The following is a 16458-nucleotide window of genomic DNA, read 5'->3' on the forward strand; positions in this document are numbered from 1 at the left end:
ATTTTGTAACATGTTGGAGAGGATATTTGGGGGAGATAATGTCAATAGCCCTATTTAGCTCTTGATTCCATCTATTGGCCAGGGGTTCAACAGAATCATAAAACCCTCTAGGGCTTTCCAGAATCCTGATAGATCTTCAATGGTGGACCATCGTAATAAGTCCACCACCCTTGCAGGGACATATAGTAACTATGATACTAACTCTGACCAGAAGATGATCTGTCCATGACAACTTGGAGGTATTAATCACCCGTGCCCACAAATCTATGTGTTCTGAACTGAAACAGAATCAAGAGTGAGTCCTGGAGAATGTGTGAGCCCTGAGACCAGTTGGGATAGGCCCATGTTTGACATAGATGCTATGAGCTGCACTTGACAGACTGCACTCCACAGACTAGTCTCAAATGGGATGTTGAAATGACCCAAGATCAAAAGTGTGGGCAATTCCAACACCAACCCTGAGACCACTTTGAGTTTGGTGAGAAAGTCTAATAGGCAGTGGAGTGGACTGCACGTTAATAGAATTACAAGTCTGACTCTGGTCTTCAGGCTGAGGTATACACACTCAATGTACTTCAGCTCCCTGATAGGTAATCTGGTCAGATTAAGATGGTCTTTATAGACCATAACCATTCCCCTTTGTCCACTTTCCCTCATCTGCTCACTAACACAATACCCTACTAGAGAACCCAGCCAAGTTTCTGTAAAGCATACCAGGTCAGCTTCCTCATCCATGAGGTAGATAAACATAATCAGATACATTTTAAACAATAGCTATAGAATCAGTATGCAAAGGGATTTTATACCATCTTTGAGACTAACTGGAAGAAAGAAGTTGGCAGTGTGAGCTTTCATAGACTTAAGTCTACTTCCACAGATGCATTTGATGGAGTGGAAAACCAGAGAGAAACCTATATATGCCATCAGTGTGTGAAAATGTCACACACTCATCTATGGTCCTCACCTACAGGCTAGTTTCCACTGCATTTGTTGACCAACGATTATCATTAAAACTATATTGCCACTTCATTTCCATACACAAAGGATTCTGTATTTGAACTGACATTCTCACATACTAATGGCATATATAGGTCTGCCCTTGGCCTTCTACTTGATCAGTTGTATCTGAGGAATTAAACTTAAGTCTGCAAAAGCTCATGTTGCCAACTTCTTTCTTTCAGTTAGTCTCAATGGTGCTACAAGATCTCTCTACATACTGATTTTAAACAAAAAATAAGCACTGGTTCGCAAAGATTTCTAGTTGTGGTGTTTAATATGTATGTTATTGATATGCATGAAAACTGAAAAATATTTAATAAATGAACCATCTTTTAAAATTGGTCCATTGCTTTGGAGCAAGAACTTGGAATAAAACTATATGTTACCAAAATGTTACATGCTGCGTATGAGACAAAACTGTTTATTTTCACTATTGGGTTACAAGTTTTCCACCTTGAATTTCTCTTAGGCTAACTTGATACTTCTGTAAATAGAACAAAAATTTAGCATATCCTATTTGCCTACTGAAAAGTCTACATTGGAGTGCGCAGCAGGAATGAAACAGGAATGCAAATATTTTAAAAGCACAGTTATAAGGGGCAGCTCCATCTGGTGACCAGAATTAAACATATAATGAAATACCAAATGGTGCAATAATTCTACACCAAATTAAACCTTGTTCTTTGGATAATGAGACAGTGATGATGTTTTGTTATAGTCCTGTTTGCAAGACCCTAAATTAAAGGCCCTTCTATTTAAAAATTTAAATTTAATAATTAAGATTCCAATCCTTTACACACTTCTGGATAGACTCACAGTTTTGTACTCCTTTAAAAAAAAGCCCTCTCTCAATTTGATGTAGTTTTGTGGGGAGGAAGGCAAAATGAGGGCATGATTCTCCGAAATAAAAGTTCTGAACCCCCCCCCCCCCATGAAACTTTCTTTCACTCTCCAAATTTCTAGCATTATAGAAATATAAAACTTCAGTTGTGCATTTAGATATACAGTTTAGGCACCCAAAAAAAGGGACAGCCAAAGTTAGTAAAGGCATGTGAATGTAGCAAACCATGCAGAGGATTTTCAGTCTCTCTCGCTCTCTCTCTCTGCAGTACTAGAAATTTTTGGACTCAAGGGAAATCTCATGAGGGTACCAGAATATTTACCGTATTTGGAGCTGCAGTGCTCTTATTCCTCCTCCCACCCCACTCCCTGTAGTTCTATCCTGATTTAGTCCTAATAGATGTGAGTTACAACCACAACTAGCATTATAGATTCACAGTGGCACCATTGCAAATTACATGAGCCATACATAAAAGAGGACCTCAGTCTTTAAGACAATTGTTTTATAGAAAATAGAATTTCAGCAAAAGGGGAAAATAGCATATAAATCCCATGAAATAGGACATAATGCCAGTTTATTATCATATATCCCAGAAATGTAACCAAATACAAACAGCCATCATCACTGACATTTTGCTGTCTTACTGCAAACCATCCTGACCCTTCCTAGGAGAACATACATTATTTATATATATATACCTTCATATATACCTAAAGTTATCAGAAGACTTGTCCAGAGTTTTGAACTCAGTTTTGTGGGCTTATATTTATGTTAATGGCTGAAACTAGTTCCCAAGGTTTTAATTCCAGCTTCCCTAAAGGCAGAAAATGACACATGAAAGGAACTTTTTTTTTCTTACCATAAATCACAGAAATATGCCAAAAAACAAACAGGTATAATGATAAAGTTATGGAAATGGATATAAAGTGGAGATACTGGTTCTATATTGGCTTCATGAATTTGCCTTGATACTGAGCATATACCAAAACAATGATATTTACAGCGCATGTTAAGAATACGAAGATTCTGGGTGTGTTGATTTTTATAGTTCCAATATAGTTCATTTATTTTAAAAACAGTGCTTTATAGATATAGTTGATGTTATGACAACCTTTTCAGTGCTATGCTTACTGGTAAGATCTCCTAAATTACTCTTGTCTGTTTCAGGGGCGTGGCATTTTTGCAAGTGGAAGCCCTTTTAAAAAAGTCACTCTCCCAGATGGACGAACATTTTTTCCTGGGCAGGGTAACAATGCCTACGTGTTTCCAGGAGTTGCCCTTGCAGTTGTTTCATGTGGAATTAAACATATAAGTGAAGATGTTTTCCTCACTACTGCAGAGGTACTAGCTATTCCTTGTATGCTTAACTAAGTGTTAATTCTTTTATTTACTTTTAAATAGATGCTAGAATGACTTTTTTTTTTTTTTTTTGCTTCTACTTTGGCCCCATACAGACAGGCCAAAATAAAGCTGCTTTGGGCCACTTTGGAGGTATGCTGTTTAAATGATGCTAAGAGTTCAGAAGCTGCACCAAAGCTGTGCTCCAGTCCTTAGGACTGGACTGTGGCTTTAGCGTGACTTCCGGACTCTTAGGATGCATGCATCATTTAAACAGCATACCTCCAAAGTGGCCCAAAGCAGCTTTATTTTGGCCTGTCTGTATAAGGCCTTTGATATGCTGAATAATACCACTAACTAGCAGCAATGATGCAACGGTGCAAGAAACCTTATATAACTGCCCCATGTAAGAGTGGTGTTGTGTGGAGCGGACAGCACTGTTATATAATTTGTTATTGTTAACTGCCTTCGAGGTGACCCTGACTCATGGCGACCCTATGGATGAGCCACCTCCAAACACCCCTGTCCTACACTGCCCTGCTCAGGTCCTGCAGATTCAAGCCCGTGACCTCCCTTATTGAGTCTAGTCATTTCGAGTGCTGTCTTCATCTCTTTCTACTACGCTCCACCTTTCCTAGCATTATTGTCTTCAACAGCCTCAGTTTCATCATCTGGGCTTCCAGGGAGAGTTCAGGCTTAATCCAGGCTAGGACCTATTTGTTTGTCTTTTTGACTGTCCACAGTATTCTCAGCACGCTTTTTAAACACCTTATCTCAGTTATAATCATCTTCTGTAGGAAGCCTATTGACTATATTTGGCTTCAATAAATATTGCTATCGAGAATATCTTATAAAATCCATTGGACTGCTGCCAGGCCCTGCAATAAAGCCATTTGTTCGTTTCCCTGTAATTTTAACCTAAGAAATATTAATTGTTAAATCTCAACAATGAAACAGATAAAGTATGTGGAATGGTTGCCTTTGTGTGTAAGTGAAACAAAATTTCAACAGATTGAGCCAACCAGTTTTTAAATTAAACATATTTTTCTCCCTTGAGAGGACTAAATAAACATATAGGCAAAATACCTAGTGTAGTAGTTAATACTAAATACATATTGAGTGTGTATTTAACTCTGATTTAATTATACACCTCTTCATAGAAATGTTGATAGCCTGACAGAAATATGCATTGCAGCATTTCCCACTTTAAAAAGATAGTACAGTGAGCCCTCCTCTTACTCAGGAATCCGTTCTGGATCCCTCCATGTAAGGGGAAATCAATGTATACTGGAGCCCCATTGGAAGTAATGGGGCTTGCGTGCATGGTGGGCTGTGGCATGGCAGTGCGCCTGTTCCACAGGCGCGTGCTCCATGAGTTCTTCCAGGGCATGTAAAGGGCTCTTCCGGCATGGCTTTCAGCATATTCTGAAAGCCGTGTATGGCGCACCCACATAAAACGCGGGCGCACTGTATTGTATAAAGAAGGTAGTGGTGAAAATGAGGACACTGACTGTAAACACGCAGATTCCTACCATCAAATGTGTGCCTGTTAGTAATTTAAATTCTTGTTTAATTAAAGGCATTTCATCAAAACTTTAAGACTTAAGTAAAAACAATTAGTCACTAAAATGCCAACAAAATTTACAGAAGCACATTAAACTCTTTCAAACAGAGATTGAAATAGCCATTCTTCACGATTGGATATTGGTTTCTTGTTAGGAATACTTAAGAAAGTGAATCACATTCCACACCTAGTACAGAAAACAACATAAAAAATATTCCAAAAACCATAAATAGCAGAGCCCCTCATGGGCAAAATGCAGCCTGTGGCCATGGTGGCTCCCACGGTTCCCAAAACACCTTGTTTTTCTTTTTTGATTTAGAAAATCCTTCCATGCTTTCCAGGATATTACATCTGAATTTTTTTTGGGGGGGGGAGAAGGAAGCCTCCCTGGGCTAAAACAACCAGGAGTGCTGAAAAATGGTAAAATTGCTCCATGAAGTCAAGGGGGGGGGGGAGGATTGGATTGGAGGTGAGGCCTCTGGGATATGGCTCCCAGGTGTCAAGAAGCTGTCATCTCCAACTCTAGTCCTAATTTTTGGTGCCTGCCTCCTCAGTAATTTTTTTGTAGGAGGAACAGTGACCTCAGACCCTGTCATCCAAATATGAAATCATGAAACACACTAAATTTTATTGTTCCAGTGAATAATGTGGTGCTGTTTTGCTTCCCCCTGTTCTGAGGTTTAACTTTTGGAAATTCCATCATTGGCTTCGCTAAACCAGGTATTTAAATTTGCTGGCAGAATGCCTTTCTTCGAGCAACCTTTCTTCACACTTTTTAATTGTGTAAATCAAGGGCCAGGCTCTCTCCACTAGCTTTGAAAAACCAAAATGGGCAGCGATCCATTGGAGAGGAACTTGGTTAATTTTATACCCTTTGCTAAAATCCTTCCTCTGTAATTTCAGTTGGATATGGCAGTCCTCATTCTGTGTCCTAAGCTGCCACGTCCATTTTAAAAGCAATGCCTGGTTAATTTGGTTTAGTGAAGCAATTTATGTATAATTTGTAAAGTGCTGTGGAAACTTCCAAAATAAAAGGTGGGGCATGCATTGGACTATAAAGTCTCTCCGATGTCAAATTTGAGAGGAAGTAAGCAGCAACTGGTTTTCTTTACACACAATTTTAGCAGTTTAAAAAAAAGTGTAAGAAAGTGAGAGAGACTGTGTAATAATTTCGTAAGATAAACATATAGGTGGCTAACAAAATGCAGATTTTGCCACCTAGGTTTTTGAGACAGTGTGCTTCCTCATTAAGGCTATAATCAAACACATTCGCTGGGAGTAACACATTTGTTTTGCTCAACTCAGTAGGACTTCATAAGAGTAGATAGGTAAAAGATTGCATTGTGAGTGTACCTGATTTCAAGTCTCATTCATTATAGTCATACTACAACCATTAGAACACTTGGGTCTGGTTTCAATCATGCTGCAGAGTGTCAAGGAAACAAAAGCATATTCACATCTTGAATGAATTTGACTGGTTATGTCTTATCTGCAAAGGAAGCACTTTACTACTCACACAACACATAATTAACTCAGAGAATTTGTTGCTACAGGCTCTAAAAAAAGAATTTGATAAATTCATGGAACACAATGATATCAATGGATATAATCCCAAATATCACTGTTTTGAGGCATCGGAAAATTGGAGGCGTTGGTGGTGGGACACAGAAGATGTGGCTTTTGCATTATTTCCTGCTTGTAAGTTTCCCAAGGCATCTGATTACCTGGCCATTATGGGAAACAGAATAGTGAACTTGATAGAGTCTGAACTGATCCAGCAGGGTAGCTGAAGAGCAGGGTATAAATACTCAAAATAAATAAATATAATAATAAATATTTTCTAATTTTTAAAAATAAAAGCCTGGATTTCAGAATTTTGACAAACTTAACTTTTTTCAGACTCATAACTTGCCATCTTGCATGTGGGAGTTAGCCCTATTGAGCACCTATTGCTTTAAACTGAAAATGCAAAGGATTCAGTGAGACTACATAGGATTGGGGAGGAGTGAAGCAATGGATCTACTGCCTCATCCCAAGCATGGTCAGCTTCACTGGCCAGAGCAGAAGCATTGTAGAAGGGTTGCAGGTGCTGTCTTTTTCAGTCCAGCAGATCTTTTTATATTTTCTCTGGTGGCAATTGGTAGTGAAGAAAAGATACATTAGAAATGCTAGTTCTTCCTTTTGGGGTTGGAGAATAGAGTAGATTTGAAATGAGTATATCTAAACCATTTTTGATGCATCACCTCTTGAATGTCCTGCTTGCTACCACTGGAAGAATACTTTTGGCAGGAGCAGTCAGCCTGAAGAACTTTCCTCAACCAGAACTGGGTCACCACTTTATATGGAGCCCCCCCCCCATTTTTTAGGAGTGCACATCTAGCCATCCTAATGCCCTCTCAGCCAGAGGACCTGGGCTTCAAAATTGCTCATCCTATTTGGAACCAACCCGTGTGTGTATGTGTGTGTGTGTGTGTGTCTTATGGTGACCCCATTAATTTCATTGGGTTTTCTTAGGCAAGGAATATACAGCGGTGGTTTTCCAAATTCCAAGTTCCTTCCTTTGAAATATTGTGGCAAACTAAAGTTATTCTCATGTTCAAATTGTACTTACTTCAGCTGTAATCAGAAGAATAAAAAGGAAAACTTTCTGCCATGGCTTGCCAGTGGAGACATCTGCAGATTGTTGTAACTAGAAGTAGTGAACTGTGGCCTAGTGTTCACTACGGCCCAGTTTTCATCTTCTAATTTGTCAGTTCTCTAGTTAAAGCCAATAAAAGAAATGAGAAGAAATTGTCAGAACAGTAAGGTTTATTTTTAGATCTTCCTATTTTCATACAAAGTAAAAGAAAGTTCAGCTTTGTGCTTGAAAAGATAAACCTAGTACCGGATAAGCACAATTACCAGGTAATTTCACAAGTGGCATTTTTATAGACATACCAAGCAGAACCAACATGTCGGAGAATTATGAATTACCATATATACATGCAAATAAGTTGGCCTCATGTATATGTAGAGGGCAGGTGTAGGGGCCAAAATTATTGGTTTTGATATGACCCATGGATAAATAGAACTTAGGGGCATGTGGCAAAGGATGTAAAGGATGAAACAATGGAAAATGATGCCAAAAACTTACAAATTCTGTCAGGCAAAACTGACAGAAGGCTGGATGGATGAGAGAGTAGAGGTGGTCAGTGCTTCTTTTAGGTCTTCTTGGAATGGACTAAGCTCTTATCTTTTGCCATTATACTCAGAGAAGGGAATAGTTCCTTTTTTGATGAGTTAAAGTACAGTAATTATACTGACCTGTGGATAAATTGATTTAAGTTTTTTTTGGCTAACATTTCTAGACTTATACATGTATATGTACATAAATAAGTTATAGTTGCAACTGAATGTACTGTAATTAAGTCTTTCTAGATATAATTCCATTTGAAATTCAAATATATCTTCAAAAAGCCAAGGTAGTTATTGATGAAACCAGCGAATAGGTTCTCTTCACAGTAACAGTAACAACAAATAGATAAGCTTATAAGTTAAAGTCCAGTTGCACTGTCAGTGTTGTATTTATATTTAAGTTTATATTTGTGTTCATTTCCTTTTAAAATATGGGCCTTATTCTGCAAGCTGAATAGTGACACTTTGCTAGAGTCCAAAGACTGACAAAATACTTCTGAAGTCATGGATACAGTATTTCTTTCCCTTGGACAGTAGAACAGCAATATGCAAAGTTTGGAAACAGAAGATGAAGATTTTTAGAAACTATTTGTGATAATAGAGTGGCTGTGTTTACTAATAAATACCTCAAGATCCCTTCTGATCTTGGAAGCTAAACAGGGTCAGCCCTAGTTAGTATTTGGATCTGAGACTACCAATGAATAGCAGGTGCTATAGACTATGTCCCTTTCCAGACGGGCCGTTTTGTATGTATTCCGTACATACTAGGGTTGCCGGTCTCTTTTAGATGCCCCCAACCCTAGTACATACAGAGTACGTACAAATGGCGGCACCCTGTCCACATGGGCACCGCCATTACGACGTCACGTCCGCGCCACCTCCAAACGGAGCAGCGCGGACGTGACATCCTAACGTCACGTTTTGGAGCTCCTTCTTGGTTTTGTGTCGCTGGCGCAGCCTTTACATGGCTGCGCCAGCGACACAAAGGAGAAAGGGGCTGAGTGGACCCTTTCTCCCTTTCCCCTCTGTGTCAGGGTGTCCTTAGGGCTTGAAGCCCCAAGGACACCCCTTTCCAGGCTGTGGGGAAGCGGCCTTTTGCCGCTTCCCCACGGCCTGGAAAAGCGGCGGATCAGGGCCTCAGGGCTGCTGCTGTGGCAGCTGAGGCACCGATCCGTCGGGGAAAGGGGCGGGTACAGGCCGCCCCAAAGGGGTGGTCTCTAAACCGCCTATGTTTCAGAGGAAGGGACTGGCTAAACTACCTCTGAGTATAGTGTGCCTGTGTTATACGCATGCATGCCTCACGTGGATTCCAGCATACGCTAGAAGCCACACTGGAAGAAACGGTGCCACGCTCACCTCCACGTCACCATACTGCTGCAAGCACGAGCCCCATTGGCTTTAATGGGGCTTGAGCTTATGTGGAATTTCCCTTATGTGGGGGTCCAGAACGAATCTCCTGCGTAAGGGAAGGGACCACTGTATTTCCTTGCCCAGGAAAACCCTATGAAATTAATGGGATTGCCTAAGTGGACAGGAGACTTGAATTTACACACACATGCACACACACACATTTATACTTAATTTCAAGGAGGTGAAGTCAATACATCAACTTTCTACCCTCAGTTTTCTGCTGCATAGCTGTGGTGTAGCAGTCCAAGTGCTGGTCTATGATTCTGGAGGCCAGGGTTCAAATCCCCACTCAGCCATGGAAATCCACTGGGTGACTTTGGGCAAGGCACACTCTCTCAGCCTCAAAGGACGTCAACAGCAAACCCCTTCATAGCTCTTGAGTTTCAGCTTTTAGGCTTCTTCTTTTTTAGTAGGTAGATTAGGAATGTGAAAAAAGTGAGAAATACGTTTTTACAGCTCAAATATTATTGTTCAACTCTTTCACAGTGTAGACAGCATCCTTAGATTGAATTTCAGTTTTAGCTGCAAGTCCCGTTACCTAAGGAGATATTACTAAAAACAGACATTACAATTTGACTGCTTTCTCACAAATGTGCAAATGCAAGCCATGCTTTGTACCTTATAAGGGCTAATATATCCCTCAAGGGAGAGCTAGCAGGATGTAGTGGTTTGAGCGCTGGACTGTGACGCTTGGGACCAGAGTCTGAATCTTTCTTCAGCCATGCAAACCTATTGTGTGACTTTCAGCAAGTCACATATTCTCAGCCTCAGAGGAAAGCAATGGCAAGCCCCCTATAAACAAATCCTGACCACAAAACCTTGTTATTGGTTTTCTTTAGAGTAATTGGAAATCAGAAATGATTTGAAGGCACGCAACAACAGCATCGCAGGGAAAAGGAGTAGCTACTGATTTGCCTTAGAAAAAAAATGATCAAATGGGAGGAATATGCCTCCCTTTCTCAACTACTTTAGCACCCTCTTGTGGATTCTTGACTTACAGAAGCACATAAATTGAGACAGAATGACTGTCAGTGGTTTATTAACACTTCCCTGTATTAAAAAAAAAAAAAAGAGTAAATAACATGACATGAAATCTTTGGTTTATATTTAGTTTCCAAAAGTGGTAACTGCTAGTGCTAGGTAATGTCTTATTTGAATTTTAAAAAATGTATTTTTGTGTGAGTAGTGATGGTACAAAATATCTCAAGGACTATATGCAAGGAAAACAGAACAAATAATTAAACACTGAATGAAATTCAGGATCACATAGACTTAGTTAAGTCCATGACAATATACTTCTTGTTAGATTCTAGCACTTACCCCCTTAGTTAATGAAGCCATCCTATGGCTGTTCCTAGCATCTCATATAGCCACATGTAGTATATCCAGGGAAAACCCTGTGATAGGTTCACTTTAGAGTCACCATAAGTCAAGAACAACGTGAAGGCAAACAACACACAGAGTGTCCATCATTACTTGTTCCAAGGAGGTAGCTTCTCCAGTAAAGCTGTCAGTTTGCTCTACAGACACTCAGAGGATTAGATGTGGAACAGAAATAAAATGGATGAGATCTTCCTTTTAAATAATCTTCAACAGAGTGGGGAAAGTGTTCCAACTGGCACAGTTTTCAAGGAGATTCCAAAGTAACTTTTTGAGGTCTCCCCCTATTTTCCCCTGCTTTTAATAATTTACTGAGCATCCAAAGTGGTTTGTAGCTTGCCATCTCTTGTATTTGCTCAGAGTGCTATCCAAACAGTTAGGTGCAACCCTAGCCACTATTCAACAAACCTTGTTAATAGTGACTGAGATATATAAAATTAGTGATTGAAGACACTGGTCCATCTTTCATGAACATTGCTTTCTATATGCCACAAATGTTGACGCAGCTTTCAGTTAGACATTGAAAAGTACTGTATTTATGTAACTTGATTGTTGAATCAAAAGATGTTCCAAGTATTCATGTAATTTGATTGTTGAAAATCATTTTGAACACAGAGGAAAATTCTATAGAAGAATATTTAAATTGGTACGTGTCTTAATGTGTTGTAGCTAAACCAAGAAAAAGTCTTGTGGCATCTTGATGACTAGCACATTTTAATGGCATGGTTTTCCATTGTGACACACTTCATGATCTTATCCCCACCATGTTGTTGTGGAGAGGGTACTGTAAACAGTGAGGGAACTGAAACATTGAAGTGGCCGTTCACAAAATAATTCTGAGCAATAAGGCAGCCACCCTTGTTTAGATGAGGTGGTTAACATGTGTTGGTGGTATTTACACTTGCATATGATTTTTGTGTGTTTGTTTTAGCCATTGTGAATGTTGGTATTTGCTTCTGCCCTTCACAACACCCCAAGCCCTCCCCACTCTGAGCTTAACAAAGGGCCACAGCATACACACATCCTTAGCCATGGTGGATGGCTGGTACTTGCTGCCATGATGAGATCTCCCCCAAATACTCTAGAGCAGGGGTTCCCAATCTTTTTACAACCAGTTTCTATGGTGGAGCCCCTAAGAGGCCTACCCTATGCCTTACAAGTTAATTGTGTTTAGGAGTAGTGTTTCTTATTCTTTAATTTCATTCAGTTTTTATTTCTTTCATTTTCTTGGAGTGGCTGCAGAGCACCTGGAAAGTACACATGGAGCCCTAAGGGCTCCTCAGAGCACAGGTTGGGAACTGCTGCTGTAGGGGAACACAGGCGGATTATGGGAAGTTTTAAATTGTGTCTCTCATCACTTTGTACTGGGCTGGAAAAGGTATAGTAGAAAGAAGATAGGCATTAGTGATGGATCCTGCTATGGCACAGGAAGATGACACAAGCCCTGTTGTTGTTAACTGCTGTCAAGCTGACTTTGACTTCTGGAAATCCTATGAATGACAGACAAAGAGGTCACCCTGATATCAACAGCGCTGCTCAAGTCTTGCAGACTAAGGGCTATGGCTTCCTCAATTGAGTCTATCCATCTGTAATGCAGTCTTCCTCTTCTGCCTTCCACATTAGCAAACATTATTGTATTTTCTAGTGAGTCGTGTCTTCTTATGTGTCTTATTTCTTTAAGAGTGATTCAAAGTTTTTCCAGAACTGCACAATCATATCTTTTGCTATTATCTATAAAGCACAGGCTGACTTTCTTCTGAAATTCTTTGGTGCACTCCATTATCCAATGTGCATTTGCAATATGATCCTTTTTTCTTTCCTGTACCCAGCTTGGACATCTGGCATTTCTCACTCCATAGATGATAAAAGTTGCTGTAGAATTTTGAGCATCATTTAGCTTTCATGGGAGATTTGAGTTAGAATTAGAGTAGATTCTGTCTCTGTAGCATGACGCACCTCTATTGATGTGCCATCTTTTCCTTGTGATTTGTTTCTCTCAAGTGCTGTCAGTACAGCTTCGACTGTTAAACTGTAGGTTCATTCCTTGAATTAATCTGTCATTCTTTCATCTCTTTTATATAGTTTTTTAGTGTTTTGTTTCCATCCTCTTTTTAATTCTACTTCATCATGTAATGTGTTCCCTTGATGATCATATAGTGTCTCCACTCTTGGAGCCTTATTGTACTACCAAAGAAAGACAAGAGGCAATGGGATAGAAGCAGCTTTTTGCTTACCGTCCCACATGATCCCATAGGACTTCTGTTCTCCCCCCAGAGGGAGCCTGCCATAAAAGTGTGACTTTTGCCAAATAGATTTTTTCAGCAGGACAAAAAGCAAGGTTTTACTGTTGACTCTGTTGGGAACAGCACGGAAGTGCTTCGTGGCCATGTGAGAAGGTAAGGAAAAGCCCTTTATGTGGGGATTATCATATGAGGGATGGGCCGTCATTGTCCTGTCCCATCCTTCCCACCGGGAAGAACTTTCAAATATGGCCCAGCAGGGAATTGTGAGTGAAAGTGATTGCACAAATCACTTTCACTTGCTAGTGCTCTGAACCTATCATTTAGCTGCTCAGGAAGCATGAGTGAAAGTGATAGCACAAATCACTTTCACAGCGCTTTCAGCTGTGAGGTGAAAGTGCTTTCTCCTGTCATTTCCAGTCTTTTGTAATAACAGAAGAACCTGTTATTACCATGATGATGGCTGAAAGTGTTTTCAGCTGATGGCTGAAAGCTCTTTTCAGCCAGCTTTCATGTGAAAGTGATTCGCACAATCACTTCCACTCGGGTCATACTGTAGATGGGTCACAGACGGGATAAGAACGGGGAAGCAATCCTGTCCCGGTGTGATTATCTCCTATCTCATTGCCGCTTGTCTTCCTTTTGTAATGTGATAAGGCCCTTGGTTTAGATTTCCCTTGGATTTCTCAGATCTAGTAAAAGAGGTCCCTTGTTCTTCCTTTTTTGTTGAATGACAGACCCCTGTAGTTCAGTTATGACATCATCTGATAAGGTTTAATCATAGAAGCAACTATCCTGCTTTAATACCACTTTTTAGACTCATGTGACAATCTCTCAGGTCTAATTTTCCCTCTGGTTTCATTTTGGATTGTTTCATCATAAGGTTTTCATGGTAAAGACATTCAAAAGGGGGTTACTCTTCCACTTTCTGTGCTCTACTGACAAGTTTTAGCTATGGTACCACTGCCATTGTCTTTGAGAGACCCTCTGTCAGTGTCACCACCACCACCACCACCCACACTACTGCTGCGGCCCAATAGCTGTTTGGAACATTTAGTCTGACTCTTCAACAAAAGCTTGTCTGGCATGAGATACTTTACCAGTAGCATTGCCACCATAGTCTCTTGCCTCACTGGAGCATGCAGTATCATCACCTTGAAAAGGTAGTGGCATGATGGCATGCAAGCCCTGGGTAGCTTGTTATAGATGAATGGTCACAGAACCCCACCCTTGGTATTATTACTGTGGCAAAGGTTTTTTTAAAAATTAAAATAAAAAAATCTGCAATATGGAAGGCTAAAAATAAGTGGCTTTTGTTTTGTTCCCAGGTTATATGTCAACAGGTTTCAAAGAAGCATTTAGAAGAGGGTCGTTTGTATCCACCTTTAGCATCAATTCAAGAGGTTTCTCTGAAAATTGCTGTAAAAGTAAGTTCATTCTACACCTTCTGATTAATAACAGAGTTAATTTGTTGTTTTAAGTGATTATTATAGTTTAATGACATCTTTTGTCATTTTTCTTTTCATAAGTGAGGAACTGCCTTGAATGATAGCAGTATAACATGATTCATTGCAAAGCAATAGCAGTATATGATTGAATTGTTTATCTGCACCATCTGTTCAGCCACCTGCTGGTTGTTTTCATGAAACTCATGTTTGTTCCTTAGAACTTATTGGCGGGATACAGACTGCCCAAAAAGGGTGGTCTATCCGTGCCTTGTTTTGCTGTAGCGGACAAACCGCACGGCTCCCTCGCGCAGCAAAAAGAACCCGCAAAAAGCGGGTTCTTTCTGCGGTGCCATTGTGACGCCGCACTGCACCAATGGTGCACTCGCTGCATCACAATGATGCTGGGATGTGTGGACGCTAGGTGTCTGTCACGTCAAAATGGTGGCACCCGTGTGTACAGGGCGCTGCCATTTTGATGCCCTCGTCACGTGCTAAGGGTGAGGCATGTATGGGCGGTGTGCCCTTGGCCAACCCCTAGCATGTGACAGGGGCACTGCAAAGGCCTGTCTAAATAGGGCCATTGAAAGGTAGTGACTGACATATGGCTTATGTAGTGAGCTCCATGCTCACTGGAGAGTTGAATATGATTCTCCCCAAACCCAGTTTCACATGATACGTAATATTCCCTTACATGGAAAATTGAATTTGAGGGAAATTTTCATTGGAAAAAAATAGCATTGAGAATGGCTTCAATTCTCTCTCCCAGGGTTTATATTTCACTAAAATATGAAAAAGACAAGAGATCTCTGCTTCCTTGTCCAGTATGGCCAGTCTTTCTCTCTAGCCACTCTTTCTTTCTTATCTCCCAGGAGTCATCCAGTTCTTACATTTATTGCTGAGTGGGACATATGTGATCTCATGTAAAGATCACCCTTTGTCCTCTGTAAGCTTCTATGAATAAAGATTCTCTTATGTTCATATGGTAATTCATTCCAGCTGTGTGTAGAAAAATTAATCATCTTTCATCTCCCGTCATCCTCATAATATATGATATTATGAATGTCAAAACACATTTTTGCAGACTTTGCAAGAAAACCAGCATTCTATGTGTAGCAAAACATCTCAGCAAGGTTAGAAAGTTTTCTCTTTGTTGCATTTCAGCAAACAAAGGATTTTCTTTAAAAGTCAGATTTAGTAGACAGTACAATTAAGTGGATTTTATTATCAGTCTAAATGATGAGGTTTTTTAATGCTGAATCCATGCAGTGTCCCAACCAAATATTTAAACTATATGTTTATGTTTTTAAAAAAGAAAACGCACCCTTCATCCATAATGGTCAGTATACTGTTCTACAAAGATACAAATACATTCTTTAAAAAATAATAAATTAAGATGCTGAAAACTCATCAAGCCACATATAATTGCATAAATAACAATTAAAAATGTAAACATAAAATGTAATATTTAAAGTTTACAATGCCTGGATAAAGGGGAATATTTCCCAAACAAGATTTGTATCAATCATGGCTTGAATCCTATTATTACTCCCAAATAGAATAAACTCATTGATTTAACAGGATTCAAACAGTTCAGCAGTTAATTCAATCGGTCTCCTTTCATTGGGACTACTAAAAGGACTTGAGCCAAAATCTCCTTTGGACAGGCATTTTATGGTCAAGACACCAGTGATATCCCTCTTCCTTGTGAATGCATGATGTATTTATTTCACTGAATGGCCCCTGAAGAAAGGTGGCTTCTGAAAACTAGAGCTCCTGGGCAAGAAGATAAAAGAAGATGCATTCCTGCAAGTATTGGTGTAATATGCAGTCCAGTATCCAACAGGGAATCATTTAACCCTCTGGATCTTGTGTTTCCAGGTGGGATTAAGGGCTGGTAAGAGGAAGCCACAGAATATTGGATTTATCCTATAATATTTATTTTTTAAAAATAATGATACTTTTTTAAAAAACAACAACAACAGCAACTCAGATTAATACACAAACAGGATGGAAGGGATTTATGTATGAACACATGGGAGAGATATGGGGGCTGAAAATAGATTG

General features: G+C 39.8%; 1 protein-coding gene across 3 annotated transcripts in view; it reads left to right on the forward strand.

Annotated features, from left to right (window-relative positions):
• The window catches only part of LOC121917378 (NADP-dependent malic enzyme-like), a 165998-nt gene that overhangs the window by 146632 nt on the left and 2908 nt on the right, over nt 1-16458 (forward strand). For all 3 annotated transcript variants that reach the window (XM_042443309.1, XM_042443308.1, XM_042443310.1), the window contains 2 exons: nt 3008-3181; nt 14275-14373. In XM_042443309.1, the coding sequence (XP_042299243.1) occupies nt 3008-3181; nt 14275-14373 (273 nt within the window). The remainder of the gene's footprint in view (nt 1-3007; nt 3182-14274; nt 14374-16458) is intronic.

This window comes from Sceloporus undulatus, unplaced genomic scaffold, assembly GCF_019175285.1.
Source record: "Sceloporus undulatus isolate JIND9_A2432 ecotype Alabama unplaced genomic scaffold, SceUnd_v1.1 scaffold_16, whole genome shotgun sequence".
In the NCBI taxonomy this organism is placed as follows: domain Eukaryota; kingdom Metazoa; phylum Chordata; class Lepidosauria; order Squamata; family Phrynosomatidae; genus Sceloporus; species Sceloporus undulatus.